This window comes from Galeopterus variegatus, unplaced genomic scaffold (genome assembly GCF_000696425.1).
Source record: "Galeopterus variegatus unplaced genomic scaffold, G_variegatus-3.0.2 Scaffold1942, whole genome shotgun sequence".
NCBI lineage: Eukaryota > Metazoa > Chordata > Mammalia > Dermoptera > Cynocephalidae > Galeopterus > Galeopterus variegatus.
This window is the reverse complement of record NW_007728053.1, coordinates 259,935-280,267: the sequence shown is the minus strand read 5'-3', so window position 1 is coordinate 280,267 and position 20,333 is coordinate 259,935. Positions and strand designations below refer to the sequence as shown.

The 20,333-nt window shown below is 39.7% G+C and overlaps 1 protein-coding gene across 1 annotated transcript in view; it reads left to right on the top strand.

Annotated features, from left to right (window-relative positions):
- GNPTAB (N-acetylglucosamine-1-phosphate transferase, alpha and beta subunits) overlaps nucleotides 1–20,333 on the top strand; it is a 64,825-nt gene that overhangs the window by 10,072 nt on the left and 34,420 nt on the right. The window contains exons 4-11 of the mRNA XM_008579692.1: nucleotides 960–1,165; nucleotides 5,735–5,799; nucleotides 6,071–6,205; nucleotides 15,720–15,881; nucleotides 16,313–16,492; nucleotides 16,715–16,885; nucleotides 18,414–18,537; nucleotides 19,695–19,898. Of these exons, the coding sequence (XP_008577914.1) occupies nucleotides 960–1,165; nucleotides 5,735–5,799; nucleotides 6,071–6,205; nucleotides 15,720–15,881; nucleotides 16,313–16,492; nucleotides 16,715–16,885; nucleotides 18,414–18,537; nucleotides 19,695–19,898 (1,247 nt within the window). The remainder of the gene's footprint in view (nucleotides 1–959; nucleotides 1,166–5,734; nucleotides 5,800–6,070; nucleotides 6,206–15,719; nucleotides 15,882–16,312; nucleotides 16,493–16,714; nucleotides 16,886–18,413; nucleotides 18,538–19,694; nucleotides 19,899–20,333) is intronic.

The window sequence follows — 20,333 nt, the reverse complement described above, 5'->3', positions numbered from 1 at the left end:
TTTCTGTCTGTGGGCTTGTTTTTCCTGTTTTGTTTCTCTCCCCTCTACTTGGTCTAGATTCCTGGAAGTAAGATTACTGAGGAAGGAGCATATATATGTTTTTATAGTTCTGAATAAGTATACATGTACACATATGCGTATGATACATCATATACATATATTTCACTAAATTGCTTTCCCAAAGAATTGTTCCCATGTGGAGTGACACCAGCGGTGTTTGAGAGGAATAGGTTTACTGTACTTGCACTAACATTGAGTCATGAGTAAATTAAAGGTAACACCTCATTGTTTCCTTTTGCATTTCTTCAATTACTAAGGAGGTTGAACAATTTTACATGTTGTTTAACTAGTTGAAGTTTCCACTTCGTGAATTTTCTAGCTGTACCCTTTGCCCATTTGTTTCTTCAGGTAATACATTTGTCTATTCTAGATATCTCTTATATTCCTATAGAAATATCTCATATAAATTCAAATTGGAACCATGTCACATTTGCTTTTGTATCAGTGTAGCGTTGTGTCCAATGTAGTTAACTGTATTCTAACTGGAATTGGTAAATTGTGTATGGTACCATGACTCTATTAATCAGATTCTACCTACTTCCTAATCTCCCTAATAATAGCTTCATTGGAATTATGAATAATCTTTAAAACTGATGGTAATGAAGTTCTTAATTTCTTGTATGCTTTTGAGTTAAAAAATTTTGGTGGCGATCTTTATTTTATTAAGAGGTGTTTGAAAGCTCTATCTTTAGAGTTGCACTTGTTAAAAATTTTATACCATACTTGCTAACTTACTGAATTTTTATATACTTGAGATAAAATTCCTCATTTATTAAAACATTGCGATTTTTTTATAGGCTGTAGGAAAAAAATCTGGAAAATTTAGTAGTACCAACAAGCTTTTCATTGTTGGTTAAATTTGAAGAATGTAGCAGTAAGCATGTAATGTTTCTTTTCAGTGAGAAGCAGTTAGAATGTTTGCTGACACACTGCATTAAGGTGCCAATGCTTGTCCTGGACCCAGCCCTGCCGGCCAACATCACCCTGAAGGACCTGCCTACACTTTATCCTTCTTTTCATTCTGCCAGTGACATGTTCAATGTTGTGAAACCAAAAAACCCTTCTACTAATGTCACAGTTGTTGTTTTCGACAGTACTAAGGATGGTAAGATTTCTTTATAGATACTTAAAAATCATGTCAGCTTTGGATGTTTGAATAAGGAAATTCTGAATGGAATGGAAATGACTCAATGTTAAAGTAATATCTGATAAACTAAAAATGCATGAAAGGAAGCGAAAGAGCTGCCATTGTTTTTCAGCATTTACCTCAGAAAGGTATTGTGTATATTTTAGTCTTTGTAATGCACATACCTTTCTGTGCTGTGGTGGGGACCTTCAGTCTGATACTCACAATTACCTTACTCTTTAGGCTTTGTTATTCTGGAGGCTTTTTTTTTTTTTTTTTTTTTTTTTCATATAACTCCTCAACAAGGTTGTTTGGATGTAAAATACCTGCAGTTTGGATATAATATACCTGAAGCATTCATACTTTACATTCTGAAACGTCTGATTATGTAGGTGATATGCACTTAATATTTGTGTCCCCCCAAAATTCGTATGTTGAAATCATAACCCCTAATGTGATGGTATTGGGAGGTGGGGGCCTTTGGGAGGTGATTAGGTCATGAGTACTCAGCTAATGGGATTAGGGCCCTTATAAAGAGGCCCCAGGGAGCTCTTTCTGCTTTCTGCTTTCTGCTTTCTGCTTTGGGAGGTTACAGTGAGAAGGTGCCATCTGCAATACAAAAGAGGGTCCTCACTAGAACCCGATCATGCTGGTACCCTAATCTCAGACTTCTGGCCACCAGAGCTGTGAAAAATAAATTTCTGTTGTTTGTAAGACAGTAGATGATTTGGCAAGATGATGGAATTAAAAGTATAATTCCTGGCATAAAACTGTACTCACATCCTTAGAGATCTCATCCTCCCACCTGGCCACTGAGTTGCTGAGCCCACAGCTGTGTCTCTTGCTCTGGCCTCTTGTCTCTCTCATTCCTCCCCTGCATTGGTCGTCTCTACTTGGAGGTTCTATGGTTTTTATATTTGACATGAAAGCTGTCATGTTCCCATTACTACAATGAATCCGTTTCTCAAGCTCCCAGCTTAAATCTTTGGAACATCTTTGACCCTTCTTATTTTTTACCTTTATAACTAATAATTAACCTCATTCTATCACTTGCTTTTCTTTTTTGCAAATGATTCTTAGATTCTTACCTTACTCCTCTCATTTCCTCTATACCAGACTGAATTCCTTCACACTGACTCCAGTAATAGACTCCTAGCTGCTCTGTTTACCTGTGAAGTTACTCTCAGTCTGTGTAGCACACAACTGTCAAATAAATCTGAAAACCCTGATTTTATTGGTTCACTCCCTGTTTGAAGAGGGTAATATGGTACTATATGTTTGCTTCTCATGGATACAAACTCCCCTTCTGGTGTTTGGCATTCAGCTTTAATTCCCTTGGTTTTGCCCCTCATCCCCACGCCCCTGCCCTCCCTGCATTATGTGGCTGGGTCTTCTCACATGAGTGGTACTGGCCTCTGCTCAGGCTGCAGCTCCCCTCCTCTTGCCTGTCCTAGCCCATCTCCTGTTTCTTCCAGCCCCATCTCAAGTCCTGTCACCTCCGTGAAGCTCCCGGACTGGTATATTCACAATGATTTGATTTCACTTTTACTTTTCTGCATTACCGTAATACTTGTAAGCTAATCCTGTAATTGCACAGGAGTTTGTGTTGTTCTCATGTAATTTCTTTTTTGAGCAGAAACCTTGCCCCACCAATTTGTATTCTGAACAATGCCAAGCATAGTGCTGGCTCCCTGGTACTTAACAAGTTATTTTTAGTTTGAAAGGAAATTTTAATCTTTCTAAGTACAATATCTCCCCTACTATAGATCTGAAAGTATTTTATACTTCTGCAGTCACACAATTTATCCCCGTAGACTAGAACTAGGTCTCCTCAACAAAGTGGCTTTTTCGGTCAAACTTATACCCTTTGATTTATAGAAAATGAATTTCCTCCTGTGGCAATTCATTTTACCTCTGGACTAAAGTGACTTTTGGAAGGAACTACAAACAGCTTCCTTATAGCTTTCTCACACAGGTTAAAGTTGTACCCCCTATGGTCATATAGAACTAATGCAGTCCTGCCCCATGTGGCATTTCTTTTCATTCTTGTTTTTTCAGCTGTCTCTTAGGGGCTGGTCAGTCTCCTAGTTTGCTCTTCTTAGAATGAGCTTTTGTTTCTGTTACTTTTAAAATGTGTCAACTGGAAGTAGTGAACATTCTGTTTCAGTGTGGTTCAGTTCTGCAAGGAGAGCAGGACTATTTATTAAACAAGTGTTTACTAAGTGCCTGCTATATGCCAGGTACTGTTCTCAGTGCTGCAGATACAGCACTGAAAAGATGGACAGAAATCTCTGCCCTCATTGAGTTTACATCTGGTGGAGGGAGACGGGCAATAAGGACAACAGGTACATTATTTAGCTCATAGTAGATGAGTGCTGTGTAGAAAACCTGAGCTGGGGGGGAGCAGGAGAGGAAGCATCAACTGGAGTTGGGGCTGCAGTTCTAATTTGGATGGTAGAGTCAGGACTCACTGAGAAGGTGCTTTTTAAGTGAAAATGTGAAGAGGGTGAGGGAGCCAGTAGTGTGAATACCTGGGGAAGGAGTGATCCGGGTAAGTAGAATAGCCAGTGCAAAGGCCCTGAGACAGGAGTGTATCTGGCATGTTTGAAAAAGAGCAAGGAGGCCTCTGTGGCTGGAAGGGAGCGAACAAGTGGGGGGGGGGGGCAAGAGATGAGCCTAGAGAAGTAGCACTGGGACCAAGTGGTGTAGGCCCTGGTAGCCATGACAAGGACTTTGGCTTTAACTCAGTGCAATGAAGAGTCAGTGGAGGGTTTTGAGTTAGAGGAGTAATTTCATCTGACTTACATTCTAGAAGGATCAGTCTGGCTGATATGGTAGGAATAGACTGAGGAGGGGCAGAAGCTATAATAATTCAGGCGAGGGGAAGGTGACTTACACCAAGGTGGTGCAGCGAAGGTGAGATGGTTGGATTGTGGACGTTTTGAAGGTCAAGCCAATGGGGTATCTTGACGAGTCTGTGTTGGGGAACATCACCTTTCTTGTTCTGAGTACTTTAATATTGTTTAAAAGCACAAAAATATGTCAGAAATTCAGTGTGGCCACAGCACATTCTTGACTCATTGAACTCACTGTCCACTAAAACTCATAAGTGTTTTTTAAAAAACTTATATGGGCTAATGCTCAAATACCTCTTTTAATTTATGCTGTGTAGTTGGTTTTCGGTGCCAAGTTAAAGATCTTACCTTTGTTTGTAGGAGATTTTATTTTGCTTGATTTGACTTATTGCTCCATATAGTCAAAAAGTTGGGGTTATTCAGGATATTACCTTCTCTGTGAGTTTTGTGTGAATTCACACTTTTCATGGCTTCTGTATGTTCCAAAACCTTGGCAGAGCGTTCAACAAGACAGACCTACGGCAAACCTCTTAAATCTCCCTCTAGAAAGATTATGGCTTTATAATTCACACTTCATCAGAACTGGTTAAGTTATAATCCACCTAACTGAGCAATCATCCCTGTATGTCTCTGTTCTATATGTGAAGATGACATGAGATGCTGTTAGTTTGCTGAGATTATGCACAAATATATATGCCCAATCTATTAGAATTCTTTCGTCTACTAATGTAGAACCCCCAAATCAATGGAGAGAGAGAGCGAGACAGGAGAATCTGAGGAATTTATCCATAATGAACTCATCTTAACACCTGGGTCTTCCTTTAAAGATAAACAGTGTGTTGTGAAGTCTTTCTTTTTTCCAGCGCTCACCAGCTACATTTTCATAGTATACTTGAGACTCTTGCCCAGGATCGCCATCCATCTCGCCCAGCTATAATTTGCAGACCCTGCCTTCTTTGCCTATCTTGACGGTCAGAGTTGCAGTCTTCTCACCTCTCTCCTGTTTTCATGATCCCCAAGCGTCAGCCTCAAGTATACTGATCTCACTTGTCCCTGTCACTTTAGAACTCTCTCCTGGTTGGCTTGTGTCATCATCTGTCACCCCCACCCCAACTTGATCTTCTCTATTCAGCATCACCTGATGATTTTAGGGACTCGTGAGAAAATTGTGACTCTTAAGGAGCCGTAGGGCCCACAGTGTCTCCCCGCTGTTAACATTGAAGCCACTGCCTGGCATTCAAGGTCCCCCTTTGTCTGGTTACCCTTGTTTCCTAGTACTCACCACTTCCACATTTACTCTAGTCAAACAGTTCTTTTTTTAAAAAAACTTTTTCAAACGTACACATATTTGCTCCTACATCCGTGATTTCCATCATCTTGTCATTTCTTTCTTTGAAATCTAGCTCAAATGTGGGTGCTTCCATAAAGCAATCCATGTTTCCATGTTCTGCTGCCTACCCAAATCCCTCCTTCGATATTACAAAACTTAACGTTTAATGTTACACTGGCTTACATTGTTCCCCTTTTGGTGAATGGGTTAATTTTGTCTCCACCAACTTCCTTTTTTATTTCTTTTTGAGGTCATGTGTTATGCTGCTTTAGTAGCTCTCAAAATCCTTTGCATAATGTCCTGCCAGACATCATAGTTAAATATTCATTAACAAATGCTTGTTTATTATATTCTTTATTGTAGTTGAAGATGCCCACACTGGACTGTTTAAAGGAAATGGCAAACAGACATTTTGGAGGGGCTACTTGGTATGTTACTTTAAATTTAATTGCATTTTTTCAGTAGACTAGAATAAAAGTATGAGTAATAAAGCCATTTGCCTTTGAGAACCTTTGTAATGTTTACTTTTTTTTCTAAGGCTGGGTTACTAGTATTAATGAGTATTGATTTAAGTAATCTTAACATTCTTATTTTGAAGCTTGTATGATGCAATAGATCTTTACCAGTTTTCTCAGCTGTAAGTTTTCACCAGCCTCATGATGTGGAAAATGAGTTGTGTTTTTTCCCTCCTTATTTTAGACAACAGATAAAGAAGTCCCTGGCTTAGTGCTAATGCAAGATTTGGCTTTCCTGAGTGGATTTCCACCAACATTCAAGGAAACAAATCAACTAAAAACAAAATTGCCAGAAAATCTGTCTTCTAAAATCAAACTGGTAAGAATGTAGAAAATACAGCCATAAGTGTTGGCACTTCTCATTTAAGTGTGAACCTTCTCTTGTGGCCCATTTTGTTCAAAGTACAGCTGAGAATTATAAGCAAAGAGGGGACTCTGGGTGCCCTGCCATAGTGTGTTGTCATAAAGGTGGCTCTTCAAACAGGAGATCCTCATTCCTTACTCTTCATTTGAGCAAAATTCTAAGAGTCTTATTTGATTTGCTTGTTTCCCAGGTAGAGCAGGATTCATTAGTTTAACAAATGAACTCCTACAACTTGTCAGGTGACCTTATAGCTGGGGATATAGCAGTGGACAAAACAGACAAATGCCCTAATAGAACTTATAGTGTAAGGAAATGGAAGCATGGAAGGAGATAAGGGAAAATCATAAATGTAGTAAATATAGATTCCAACATGCATATTTTTATTAAAAGCTTTCATTCATGAAGAGAGTGTGCTTTAGACATTTGGAACATTTGATAATGTGAAACCCTCATTCATTAATAGTTAACTGAGGCATTAATGTATTTAGAGTTTATACTTATTAACTCTTCAGTCTTGACCACTGATACCATTTGTTAGGGTTGACTTTGGAGGCTGGCCCGTGACATGCCTTTTCCTTAACATTTATGGTTTTCGGAGCCATTTGCCTGATTGATTCAGGATGCAGTCCACGTAGGTGTGCTTTCTATTTGACCTTATGTCAAAATGCTTTCTATTCTTTTTTTTTTTTGCTTTTTTTTTTTTTTTGTGACCAGTAAGGGTATTGCAACCCTTGGCTTGGTGTCGCCCGCACTGCATTCGCACCGGCCATCCCCATATAGGATCCGAACCCGTGGCGGGAGCACCACTGCGCTCCCAGCACCGCGCTCTCCTGAGTGCGCCATGGAGTCAGCCCTAAAATGCTTTCTATTCTGACAGAAATATTGCAGGTTGTAAAACATGAATGTCTTTTCTCTTAGAGTAGAGGACATAAAGTCCTTGGCCAAGAATTTGTTAGGTTCTGGTTTTCTTGATTGTTTAAATAAATGCTCTTGAGTTCTGCCACTGGGTTTAGCTCACCTGATTCTTCCTTCCTCCTCCTGTTGTAAGTCATTTAACAGTTTGGGGGGTGAAAGATGAAGGTGGGGATAGTGGGTAGAGGGAGTTGTAATTAGGGAAGTTCTTATTTAGATCCGATCCTGTCTTAACTTTTTTTTTTGGCGGCTGGCTGGTATGGGGATCTGAACCCTTGACCTTGGTGTTGTCAGCAGCTCTGACAACTGTTGACCAATTTTTTTATTCCCTGCCCTGCATTCCCTCCCCCCACCCCACCCACTGCAAGTTTTCTTTAACTTACTAACTCTCTTCAGGCTTGACCACTAACACCAGTTGTCAGGGTTGACTTTGGAGGCTGGCCTGTGACATGCCTTTTCCTTAACATTTACGGTTGTCGGAGCCATTTGCCTGGTTGATTCAGGATGCAGTCCACGTGGGTGTGCTTTCAGTTTGACCTTTTGTCAAGATGCTTGCTATTCTGACAGGAATATTCCAGTTTGTTTTTTTTCTTGTTTCTTTCCCCCAATCTGTTTCACTGTTTTAAGATATATTATCTCTGTAATTCAGTGGTAATGTGAGTGACATTTATGCTTTTTCTTTTTTCATATTTCCTTTATCACTTTCTTTAAAGTACTTTGAAATGTGGTAGTGCCCAGCTGTATTAGGATTGAATTTGTTCTTAATCTGTAGTTATTTTAAAATAGATATTTTTCCCTGAGGTTATTTTTTTTTTTGTTTTTGTGGCTGGCTGGTAAGGGGATTCGAACCCTTGATCTTGATGTTATGGCACCACACTCGAACCAACTGAGCTAACCAGCCAGCCCTCCCTGAGTTATTTGTAGTGCTGATTTGTGCAGATAAAACTTGTACGTGAGCTCTCATTTCAGCTAATGTTTATTTGGCATCTTGGCTTCCTAGCTATTAGTTCTAGAATTATAGACACATGTATATCTGTACTTTTGACTGTTAGCTCAACTTTTTTTATGCAGAAAGAATGACATTCTTGATTCTATTTATATAATTCCAACTATAATAAGTTTTTAAGAGAAAGAAGTTTCATTGTGCTTCCCCTTTCTGTGCCCTAGCTTGAATATCCCATGTCTCTGCCCTGCTGTACCACTCACCTGTGCTAACTGCTTTTGATGCAACTGCTGGTGGATGGGTGTGCCAAAGATTTGGATTTCCAGGCTTGTCTTTGTGGAGGCCAACACCTCTCAGAGCATCAGGCTCATCATCCATAACATTCAGTACAGGTTTTTTTCATGATTCCAGCAGCTGCAGTCAAGTGTAGGGACTAGGTCTTATGAGTTTTGGAGGCTAGAGAGAAAATGAGAAAGAGGAAGGTCAGAAGGAGTGTGTTAGCATTTGAGCCCAGTTCTTTAATAGACTTTCCTTCCATAGGTTTTATTCTGAGTACTCTGAGAATGATAGTTAGCATCTTTTAAATACCTCCTTTGTGCGAGGGGCTGTGCTGGGGATGACTGAGTGGATAAAAGCACTTAAAACTAGTTTTGGGTATGATTAGTTCCCATTAAGAGTTTATACAGAGTGCTGTGAGAATACCTGGCCTGTTGGTATGCCAGGAGCAAGATACACTTTGCAGAATAAGAAGCATTTCAGCTGGAGCCTGAACAGAGCAGACATTCTCCCAGCAGAGCAGAAAGTGGAAAAGACCATTCCATGATGAGGGAACAGCCTGAGCAAGGGGCTGGAGGCTTGAAAGTAAATGCCGTTTTCAGAGAGACAAGGCAATGGTTCATATGGGCCAGAGCATAGGCAGAGATTTTGCTGGGGATGGGATTGGAAGATAGTTTGAGATCAGATTGAAAAGGTCTCTGTTAAGGAGCCTGGACTTTATCTTGGAGGCAGGGAGAGTTGATAGCAAGAGGAGGACACAGTCTGATCTGTTTCTCAGGAACGGAGTAGGGGAAGGTGTGGTAGGTGTTCTACAAGAAGAGGTTGAAGGCAGGAAAACCAGTTCAGCCACTGCTGCCTTAGGCCAGCGAGACATTCCCGTTCAACAGGTGCCTTGACAGTGGGATGTGAGTGCTGAGACTGGTTCCAGAACATCGGAGAGGCACTAACCATCACTTGGTGACTTAGAAGCTATTTGGGGAGAGGAAAGGAAGAATGAAAGGGGAAGTGGCTGTTTCTAGTAATAATGGAAATGGTGACATTAGCCTTACTCAGAGCTTCAGTAGGAAAAGCAATTTTTTCGGAGAAGGAAACCCAGAGCTCAGTTTGGGGTGTGTTGCATTAGAGGTGCACGTGGCTGAAGGAAGAAAGGGCCGTTAGGCATTGGACTTCAGCACCTGAGGGGCTGAACTGCTGTGCCCTCCAAGGCTCTCCCAGAAAGCCTTTGCCCATCCTGTGGTTTCTGAGCCACCCAGGGCTCAGTTCTGTCCTACAGACTCTCAGCAGCCTGCAAGCATCTCAGGACCGGCACTGTTCACCTTTGTACCCATAGAGATTGCCTGGGACTAAGGGGGCTGCTCAAGAAATGCTTATTGAGGGAGTAAGCAAGAAGAAAGGCTGTGTCTATAAACAGACCCACCATAGACAATGGCTTGGAACATAAAGGGAAACTTTCATCAGTACGATCATTCACAAGTCACACTAGGTTTTTGGTACTAGAAATGTGCCTTCATGTATTGTTGCATACATATAACAATTTTGCCTTTATCGTCTTGTTTAGAGCAAAACCTGAATTTCCGTCCCCACCCCCCACCTTGAGGAAGGTACATGGGACTTGAGAATGGTTTCATTTGCTAGAGAATTCATAAAAACTTTTCTATTGACTATAGCCTTATACATTAAATGATCTTTTCTGTCAGAAGCTTTCCAGTTTGAGATACCATGAAGTGAGTCCTTCTGTGATCTGATAATTACATTCTAAATGATCTGATAATTACACTCTTAATTTATCTGTAGAATTTTTGTATATGATGGACACAGACTTTATCTTTTGATAAATCATATTATCCATTAGTCTTTACTTTCAGGTCACTCTAAAGCATTCTGTGTTTTTAGACATTTTCATTCATGGTGGGTTTTTTTCATTTATTTTTTGACTTATTTTCACTTCTTCATCAACGTATATTAGAGTAGGTGGGAAATCTTCCCCACGCTCTCAAGTGAATTCTTACATTAATTTTAATTCAGTGCTAGTGGTTGCTGAGTGGGTGTGTGAAAGCAGGAGAGGACATAGACCCTGTTCCCACATTTATAGTCACATTTTGGTGGCAGAACATGAATTTATGAAGTATTCGGGTAGGAAAACAAGATAGTATACGATGAACTATTGAGGAGAATAGTGCAAACTTAGAGTTGGCATTTAGAGACAGGAAAAGGTCTGTGTGGATCAGAGAGGTGAAGGAAGTTTTCAAAGACAAAAAGGCTGCATTATTAGGTCCTCGTTGGCTGAACAAAGGGTCATTTGTTTAGGCAGGAAGGACAGTGCAAGCAGGGTAGGAGCAGCATATTGTCCTACCTGGGCTCTCTGCTTCCTGAAACCTCTGTTCAGGGCTTATTTAATTAAGGTCACAGTAAATTGTAGTAATATTGTACTAATGCCCCTTCTTTTAGTGACTTCCCTGAAACCATCTCATGCACCTGCTCTTTTAAAGCATGGCGCTCTTTCTTTTGGTTTTATTTCTAAAATAAACATTTCAGTAGATGAAACAAGCAACTCTGGAACTGATTTAAGTTTTAGGAAACCTCTACCAAGACATATTAGACCTAGTAGCCTTGAGTTGCTGAATCACTAAAAGGTGCTAAATTTATTCTTCAGTTGGTATTAGCAGACCTATTTTTTCCCTAAAGGATTCCTAATGACTTTAGATCAATCCAAAATAAAAGTAGATTAGACGTACTGAATTTTTGAGCACTTTAAAGTTGTTGGGAATATAATTTCTTATAGGAAGGCCTTTGTCATCCTTTTGTAATTGCATGTTCTCCTAGAACAGGTTTTCCCAACCTCTGCACTATTGACAGTTTAGGCTAGATACTACTGTCCTGTAGGGGACTGTCCTGTGCATTATAGGATGTTTCGCAGCATCCCAGGTCTCTATTCATATCCTCCCCAAGTTGTGACAACCAGAAATGTCTCCAGACGTTGCCAAATGTTTCCTTTGGGGCAAAATTGTCCCTGGTTGAAAGTGTCCTAGAAATGGTATTTGCAGATACAGGATTATTTAGACAACTTGATGCAGCCTTTCTTTTTGGCATTTAAAAATGACCAGTTTGATATCATGATTTTTAATTAAAATTTATCTTAAAATAAGACTATTTTGTCTGCCTTAAAAGGCTAATTTCTCTTCTGCACTCATTACTTTTGGTTGACTTAAAGACATGCAGTCATACCTACTTGCATATGTTGGGTATTACTGCCTTTTAAGCCAAGTTATCAAGGTAAGATACTACGTTGAGAACAGTAGAACTGTTTAATTAGAATATTCTCACAATAAGCAGTATTTTTAAGTGGTCCTACATATCTTATATTAATATACTCTAATCTTGCTTTGATAGTTAATCATCACTTACAGAATTGAAAAGTGAAGATTACTTAAGCCTCTTTTTTAAATCCTTGTATCTGGCAGTGACTAGAGGGAACACTGAGGAGTAAAAAAAAAAATCCATGTATCTTATTACTGGTCAGTATAATTCTGAATTTAGGTTTGTGAGAGAATGCCTCTGTGACTGTTTTCTCTTCCCTGTCCTATTTTATACAGTATACAAAATTTAAAGTATTAGATTTGATTCCAACATATACACATATATATACATATGGTATCTAGAAGTTTATCTATGAAGTATCAAAACCTTGAAATCTGGTTTCTATTTCTGTCACTGTCGAAACCATTCTGCACTGACCCACTAATTACCAAACCCACTATTTTCTTGTTCCTTAATTTTGATGCCTGTTATTTATCTCCAGAAATACACCAGAATTTAACATTTTTCTTCTTGAAGCTTTTTTTCTTTTGGCTTCTGCAGCACTGCTTTTCCTGATTATCATTTATATTGTCCTTCACTGATTCAAATTCATCCATTTGATGCTCGGTGATTATAGCTTACCCAGGCCTGTCCTTGGCCACCGTTTTTTCTGCCTCCCTCTGTCTTCCTTCGCCTCATACTACTATATACAGGTGTATCAGTCAAGTTATGCTAGGTGATGCTACAGTGACAAACATCATGAAATCTCAGTGGCTTAAAAATAACAAAGCTTTATTTCTCAGTCATGCTACATATCCATTGTGGGTCAGCAGGGGGTGCAGGTAGAGGTAGTTCTCTCTTTGAGAAACTTATAATTTGAAGAATTTAGATAAACTTTATAGTTTAAGGTAAGAATCTGCAGAGGCCATTGCCCACAATTGCCCAAGCTAGGAACTCCAGCCTTAGGCACAAACTACAACCGCTGTTCCTTACCACCTCCTGCCTGTTCTGGCAAAAGAAGTGAAGGTGTCCAGGATTGGGCTGCCACCTAGTGGTTAGCAGAGGGTTCTTCACGTTTTTTACTACTCTTGGTTGATTTACAGAGGCAGAAAATCGTTCTTATACATACGGATATTCACTTAAACTCCTTGTCATCTCTTCCAATTATTGTGTAGTTATCATAGGAAAATGCTTTCCTGCTTTTTAATGCAAACTTGATTATGAACCAGACCTAGGCAGCGCTTCTAATATAAGAATTATTTTAGTGAGTACCTTTTTATCAAAAAGGCCAATTTATAAAATAAAACTAGATATAATTTGAAAATAAAGCTATGAATCTCTAAATCTTTTGTTAGAACTTGTAAGTCCCCTTCACAATTTATAAAACATCTTAATCTACTTTCCCTTCTGTAATTAAACTTTCTTTTCCTCTAGAATCAGGAGTCAAAAAGTTATTTTTCTCTTTATTTTTAAAAAATTTTTCTTCAGATCTTACTGGCTAGTGTTGAAACAAGATTGTATTTTACATCACTTTTCTTTGTCTTCATGGAAATCTTCAGCTTTCAGTGTGGTTAAACAGGCTTTTACTTGATATCCTGGGAACCTGTTGGTAGGAGAGGGCAGTAGAATTGTAATTTCCTTGTTCTCACTCTGGTTGGAGACACCCTAAATGACTCACTGCTGTAAACAGAGCTGAGAAGTTCACTTCCCTTGGTATTAGAACAGCCAGGTTCTTATTCCTGGAGCTCAGCTCAGCAATCGCCCCCTCCAGCAAGGGTCCCCTGTCTACCCCCCAGCTAACCAGCTGCCTGCCTCTGCTATATCTCTAGTAGCACCAACCACACTGGATTGGTAAGTGTCTGGTTAGCTTTCTGCCAGCTGGCACTGTTGAGTAGGCATCTTCCATATCAGTGCATCTCACAGACCAGCCGAACGATAGCAACAAAAGCATAAACAAATGACCACAGTCAGGTTGAGGAGTTGCGTAGATCTGAGTTTTAGTCTTCAGCTCTGGCACTCACTAACCACCTAGGGCAGTGTCAGGCACATAGTATGCACCTTGTCAATGGTAGAAGTTGAAGTAAAAATGTCATATTATCAAGTTAAAATATGAATGCGTTGGGCCGGCCCGGTGGCACACTGCTACAGTGCGCCGCTTGGGAGCGCAGTGGCGCTCCCGCCGAGGGTTCAGATCCCACATACAGACCGGCGGCTCACTGGCTGAGCGAGGTGTGGGCGCAACACCGAGGGTTGCGATCCCGTTGCCGGTCACGAAAAAAGAAAAAAATATATATATGAATGCGTTAAGGCAGTGTAGCTTCATTGATTTTTTTTTACTTTAGTATGTTGCACGTTTAGCACATTTTTTATGTACACCTTCTGTGAAATCGGTTCTCCCTAATGAACAATGCCTAAGCAAAGAACAGAACAAAACTAAAATTGGTATCATAAATCAGTTTCCAACTCTTCGCTATGAGTTGGAAATCAAGGCTCAAGGTTGGATATGCTGTTTATTACATCTCAGGAATATATTAGTCTCAGATCCTTTTCTAGATTTTAAATTTATCTTAAATGTGAAAAATTCCTAAAATTTTAAAATGTGAAATTTTAAAATAGTTTTCCAGAAAAAAAGCAATTTGGATAGAAGAGATTAGGATAAAGGTATTTTCTTAATAAATTTTAAATTATATTTGAATATGAAATTATTGTATTTATTTATTCTAGAATCGTGGTTTTTTTCACACTAGGCAGCCCTCAGAGGTACCGTAGGAGCCACTATGAGAGGGAGGAAAGGGGCAGGGGAGGCTAGAGTGCATGCAGGCACCCAGGGAGACTAATAGTCACCCTTCACAGTCTGCCTCTCAGCCCCCACTACACACAGTGAGGCAGGAGGTCGCAGCAGTGAGAGCTGACTTCTGGTGAGCACTTAGTGTATACCATGTACTATCAAGGTGAAAGAAAGTAACGAGTCAGGGAGACACACACATGCATGTGCATGCACGTACCCCTACACACAATTTGCGGTGGAGTTAATGGTGTACATAATAAAAAGGGGAAAGATAGGAAAGAAATTCTAATCTCTAGTTTTTTGATCTACATACACTCAGGAAAGTGCTTTGAAAATGAGCTAAGTATAGCCCTGTAGCAAATATAAGAGCTCAGAATGAGCCCATAATTTGTGCTTGCTTCTGTTCGATAGATTAAGAATGAAGGCTGTAAGCTCTGTTAGAAGAGCCAGTTCAGCAGAAAGATTTTTTTTGTCCTAGATCAGTGGTTTTCAATCTTTTCCTCTTTTTCTGAGCTCTGAAAGCCTCTTTCAATAGGAAATTATATGTTACAGTCAGAACACAAAATAGGTAAAGGGTGGTGTGGACTCTGGTAGGGGTGGAGAAGCCTGTTTGTAAAACTTGTTGATGTCTGTGATGTTCTCTTTTAGATTTATGATTGCTCCGAAAGCTTCATCCCAAAAGGTAGTTTTTTGTGGAAGTACTTTAGGCAGCCTTGCCAAAGACACTCCTCCTAGGTGTGTGGCACAAAAGCTGTTCAGACACCCCACTGGCAGATGTGCTTGTCACCAATTCCAGCGAAATTATGTTGCAGGGTTTTCCCCCAATATAAGCAGATGGGTAATAGTCTAGAACAAAGGCCACAAGCTGTTGGCTAGCAGATGTGTTTTGTTTGAATACGAGGCAATCAGAAACATTAGTGCCAGCATTGAAAAATGGGGGGAGGTTTCTTATAACAGTTGGGATTCTGACCTCTCAGGAGATCTGGCAGCACTTGGCCCCATTGAGTGGTGGCTGCAGCTTTCAGGTAGCGGTGATTGTTGTGTCCTATTTGCCACCACCCCCACCACTCCTTCTTGTTTTTAAACACCTGGTCTGTTGCATTCATCTAGAAAATACATGTGGCTTATTTAGGTCTTATTTTTTTTGGTGATATTCTCTGCCATTTCAAGATTAAAGATCAAACTGGGAATTTAAAGTTCTCTCTTCCTTGGGGCTCAGTTTTTCCATGTGTAATTCTCTTGTTATTTGATAGCTGCAGTTATATTCAGAGGCCAGTGTAGCCCTTCTAAAACTGAATAACCCCAAGGGTTTCCAAGAACTGAATAAACAAACTAAGAAGAACATGACCATCGACGGAAAAGAACTCACCATAAGTCCTGCATATTTATTATGGGATCTGAGTGCCATCAGCCAGGTAAGTGATATGGAGATTCTTTTACAACTCACATCAAGGGTTTAGAAGGTTAAAAACTTATTAAGTCACTGTATTAGGAGAAGGAAGAGAACTTATAGAGAGGTGGGTTGATGGGAACTTTTCTAATTTTCCAGTTGCTACCGTTGGTTTAATATTAATTGAAGTGACCTAAAATCTGACCCAAGAACCTTTTCTATAAAGCATGTTAACGAAATGCTTTATCTTTGAGTTTTGTTTTTTTTAAAAAATATTTGTGTATACATGTATGTGGAATCTTTTGCATTTTTTGTGAATATTTAAAATTAGGACTCCATCTTTACAAGTCTGTCAGAGCAGCCTGAGAGCAGAGGGGGCAGAGGGGACAGACAACGAGGAGGAGGTGTGACTTAAGGGGGCATTTCACATCTTCACGTGCCAAATGTTTTTCTCAGTCTAAGCAGGATGAAGACATTTCTGCCAGCCGTTTTGAAGATAATGAAGAGCTGAGATACTCATTACGATCCATCGAGAGGCATGCACCGTGGGTTCGGAACATTTTCATTGTCACCAATGGGCAGATTCCATCCTGGCTGAACCTTGATAATCCTCGAGTGACAATAGTAACACACCAGGTACGAGACTTTCCAGTATCACAAGGCTGCGGTTTCCCATTCTGTTCTTCTAATGTGGTACAGGGATCTTTGTGGTCTCACTCTCCTTACCCTTCTCACCTCCATGTCCACATTTCTTTAACTCTGCCCTTCTCTTCCCTTCCTCCCTTCCAAAAACCAAAGCAAACCAATTCTGATTCACCCCCTTTCTCTCTGTTTTTTTTTTTTTTTTCCTGTTGAAAGGATGTTTTTCGAAATCTGAGCCACTTGCCTACCTTTAGTTCACCTGCTATTGAAAGTCACATTCACCGCATTGAGGGGCTGTCCCAGAAGTTTATTTATCTAAATGATGATGTCATGTTTGGGAAGGATGTCTGGCCAGATGATTTTTACAGTCACTCCAAAGGTCAGAAGGTGAGTGCCTAAGAAGAGGGGACGCCTAGCCTGCAAGTTACTTAGCAAATCAGGGAATTGGTGTATATATGGCCATATTCAAATATGATCAAATAAACATTTTTCAGTGCTAAGCTCAGGAGAGTCAACAAGTAAGGAGTAAGAAAACTGCAGTAGCAAATTTACTTCCCTGCATTCTCAGACACCCCAAACCCACTCCTTTTCCCTGACCTTTTAAATTTTCTACTACAGCAACAGTAGAAAAAGCAAAATCATTATGAAACACAAAATCGTGGTTAGAATGTCAACAAAATGACCAAGATAGAACGTAAGCTCAAATTAGTGCTTAAAGATATGGAGGAAGTTTCATTTAAGGCAGCTTGTTTCACTCTGGCTTACTGAGAAGCTGGAGAAATGGTTAAGAACACAAACATAGGAGCCAAATGTTTAGGACAATTCTGTGCAGTCAGTTGGCCTCTGTGTTTTCTGTTTGCATAATGGGGAAAATACAAATATACCCATAGTGTTGTTGGAGGGATTCGGTGGTAAGTTAGAGACTTACTACTGTAAGCTTATAACTTACCAAACTCTTCAACTGCAAAGTACTAATAGCACAAAGCTACTGTGTCCGTTGTTTATGCCGCCCCACTGGGCTCATTCTTCTGTTCTCCTGTTCGCTTACCTCCTCTCTGTTGGATTGTAGGGCTGCAAAGTTGAGCTTGCAGTTTAGCAGGGGGACAAACAAAAAATCAGTGACCGTGTACAGTGCTTTTTGTGCTGACAGGTGTGCCGTGCTGCTCAGGAGTGTGAGCACAGAAGGTTTAAATCAGATGGGATGGGAACAACTGCCATCTGAATTGACATGTATTTTGAAGAACAAGTAAGAGTTAGTTTAGGTGAAGACATTCTAAATAGGTGGAATGAGCAGAGACATGGAGACTTTAAAAGGGGAGCGTATTTTTTTTAATACTTTTAATTTAAAAAGTAACCATGTGCCATACCACTCATTTTGAGAGCAGGAAAGTGCACAGCTCGGAATGTTGTGCTGATTAATTTATCACAGGCCTTTATGCACAGAGATAAAGGATACTGACAGTTCACCTGCTTCTACTCTCAACCTTGAGACAAGATTATGCACAAATACACTTAGAAGTTACTGATAGCTGTTACAAAAAGCAGTGATCTGTGGCTTACTTTCCACCTGCTTTGATATGCTTTCTTACTCATGTTTAAGTCTGACATGTTGCTATTTTATTTCAGAGTAGATTATAAGACCATGTTATGAGAAACTAACCCATGAGTTGAGGCTTTGTCTACTTTCCTTGAATAATGGAAAAGAGGAAATGTGCTCAGTAAGAACCATCAATGCAGCAGGATTTAGAAAACTACTAAAGGCACAAGCAAACTTAAAACAAATGTGAGTGTAGACAGTCACTGGAAAATTTTAACCTTTCTAGAGGCTCAATTAAAAAAAAAAAGACTCTTAACTCAAGAGTAAAAAGCATCAGAAACCAGAAATCATTTTATTTTCTCTTTGGTGTTATTGTAGGTTTATTTGACATGGCCTGTGCCAAACTGTGCTGAGGGCTGCCCGGGTTCCTGGATTAAGGATGGCTACTGTGACAAGGCGTGTAACAATTCAGCCTGTGATTGGGATGGTGGCGATTGCTCTGGTAAGGATGTGCTAAACTGTAATTTGTTCACCTTTATGGAATTTTTTCATTCTCAATCATTTTGAACAATGTACTGTAGACTTAATTAAATATTCTTCACATATCGAGACAATCAATAATCTGCAGACTCTTTGGAGGTAATGATTAGTGTTTCCCTGTGGCCCAGTTAATTCATACTATCATCCATGGTTGAGTACATTTTCTTAGGTTGATCCTGCACTTGAAAATGCCCTTTCTTATTATTTAAAATAAGAAAATCTGGAATACACTTAATTATGTAGACTCAAGCAAGAATCACCCTGTTTCTTAACAGGAGCTCATGGATCGTAGCTTTCAGCAGCAAATTCCAATAGGTCACAGGATGACTAAAGAGATACAAAAGAAATAAATGTCTTATCTCCTCAGCGACTCTTCTCACTTCCTCACTTACGTATATTTAGACTTGTTGATAATAGCAATTTTTTATATTTATTTACTGCCTTTCAATTTATAAAGCATTAAATTTATAGAGCATTATTCATTATCTGCTTGAGTTTGTTGATTACCTAAGAAAGAGAGAATACATGCACAAATGTTGTCATGCCCATGTTCCATATGAGGAAACAGATTTGGAAATTTGTTGGATATTGGAGGAACCAAAGATTTGAGTTGTGTTTCAGTTAAGTCTGTCAGATGCACTTTTGAAAAATACAAGCAGCTGTAGGGAAAGAATACACATGTGCAAAGTAGATATGTACAGACCAGAAAACTCAGCCCCTAGTAGAACACTGACATTTGATAATGAGATGTCAGTACTCATAGTCAGACATGTCTTGGGCAGTTCTGACAAGTCATGGTCTTTAGAATAATCTCTTCCTGCTTCCCTGCTCCTCTATACCTGTCTGCACATGCCCCCTGAGCAGATTCGAGGCTTGTGCTTGTAGGTTCCACATCTATAAAGTGCTAAAACCTGGTCATCTTACTGCTGTCAAGTGATGCTCCCTTTTCAGTTTATGTTCTTCTTAAGATACATGAAATCTTCTGCTAAAGAACGGGGTGAAGCTTTTCTGACCAAAATTCACACATCTGTCTTGAAAACATTAGTAAGAAATAAGGACCTGTCTTTTTTCAAAATTGCATTCACAGCAAGATTCTGTCTTCCCTCCCTCCCTCTACAGGTAACAATGGCGGGAATCGCTACGTTGCAGGAGGCGGGGGTACTGGCAACATAGGAGTTGGACAGCCCTGGCACTTTGGTGGAGGAGTAAACAGTGTCTCTTATTGTAATCAAGGATGTGCAAATTCCTGGCTTGCCGATAAATTCTGTGACCAAGCCTGCAATGTTTTGTCTTGTGGGTTTGATGCTGGTGACTGTGGGCAAGGTATATATTCATTGCCATAAAAACATACTAAGAATAAGGAGATAAATATCCTTGACAAGTCAGGGAGGGGGTTGGATGGTTTTTGTTATTTAAAGTAATTCTCCGTATGTCCCTTTTCTAGTCTTGTATCCAAACTAGTTTTAAGTTAAAAGTAAGAGAAGGACACCGATCTTTAGAAAACAGCAGACACTAAAGATATGTCTTTTCCTATTATTGCTCCAGTCTGATTTTTGGACTAAGCATATTTACTTCAGCTGAAAATATGGTGAAGGCTTAATTTGGAAACAATTAAAGATCAGTAATTCATTAAATAAGGGTAGTTTGAATACTATACTGTATTTTGTTGATAGCTTATTAACGGAGGTCATTTTGGGAGAAAGTTTTTTTTTTTTTTTCAAATGGACAAAAGGAGAAGGATATTGGTAACTGGAATTT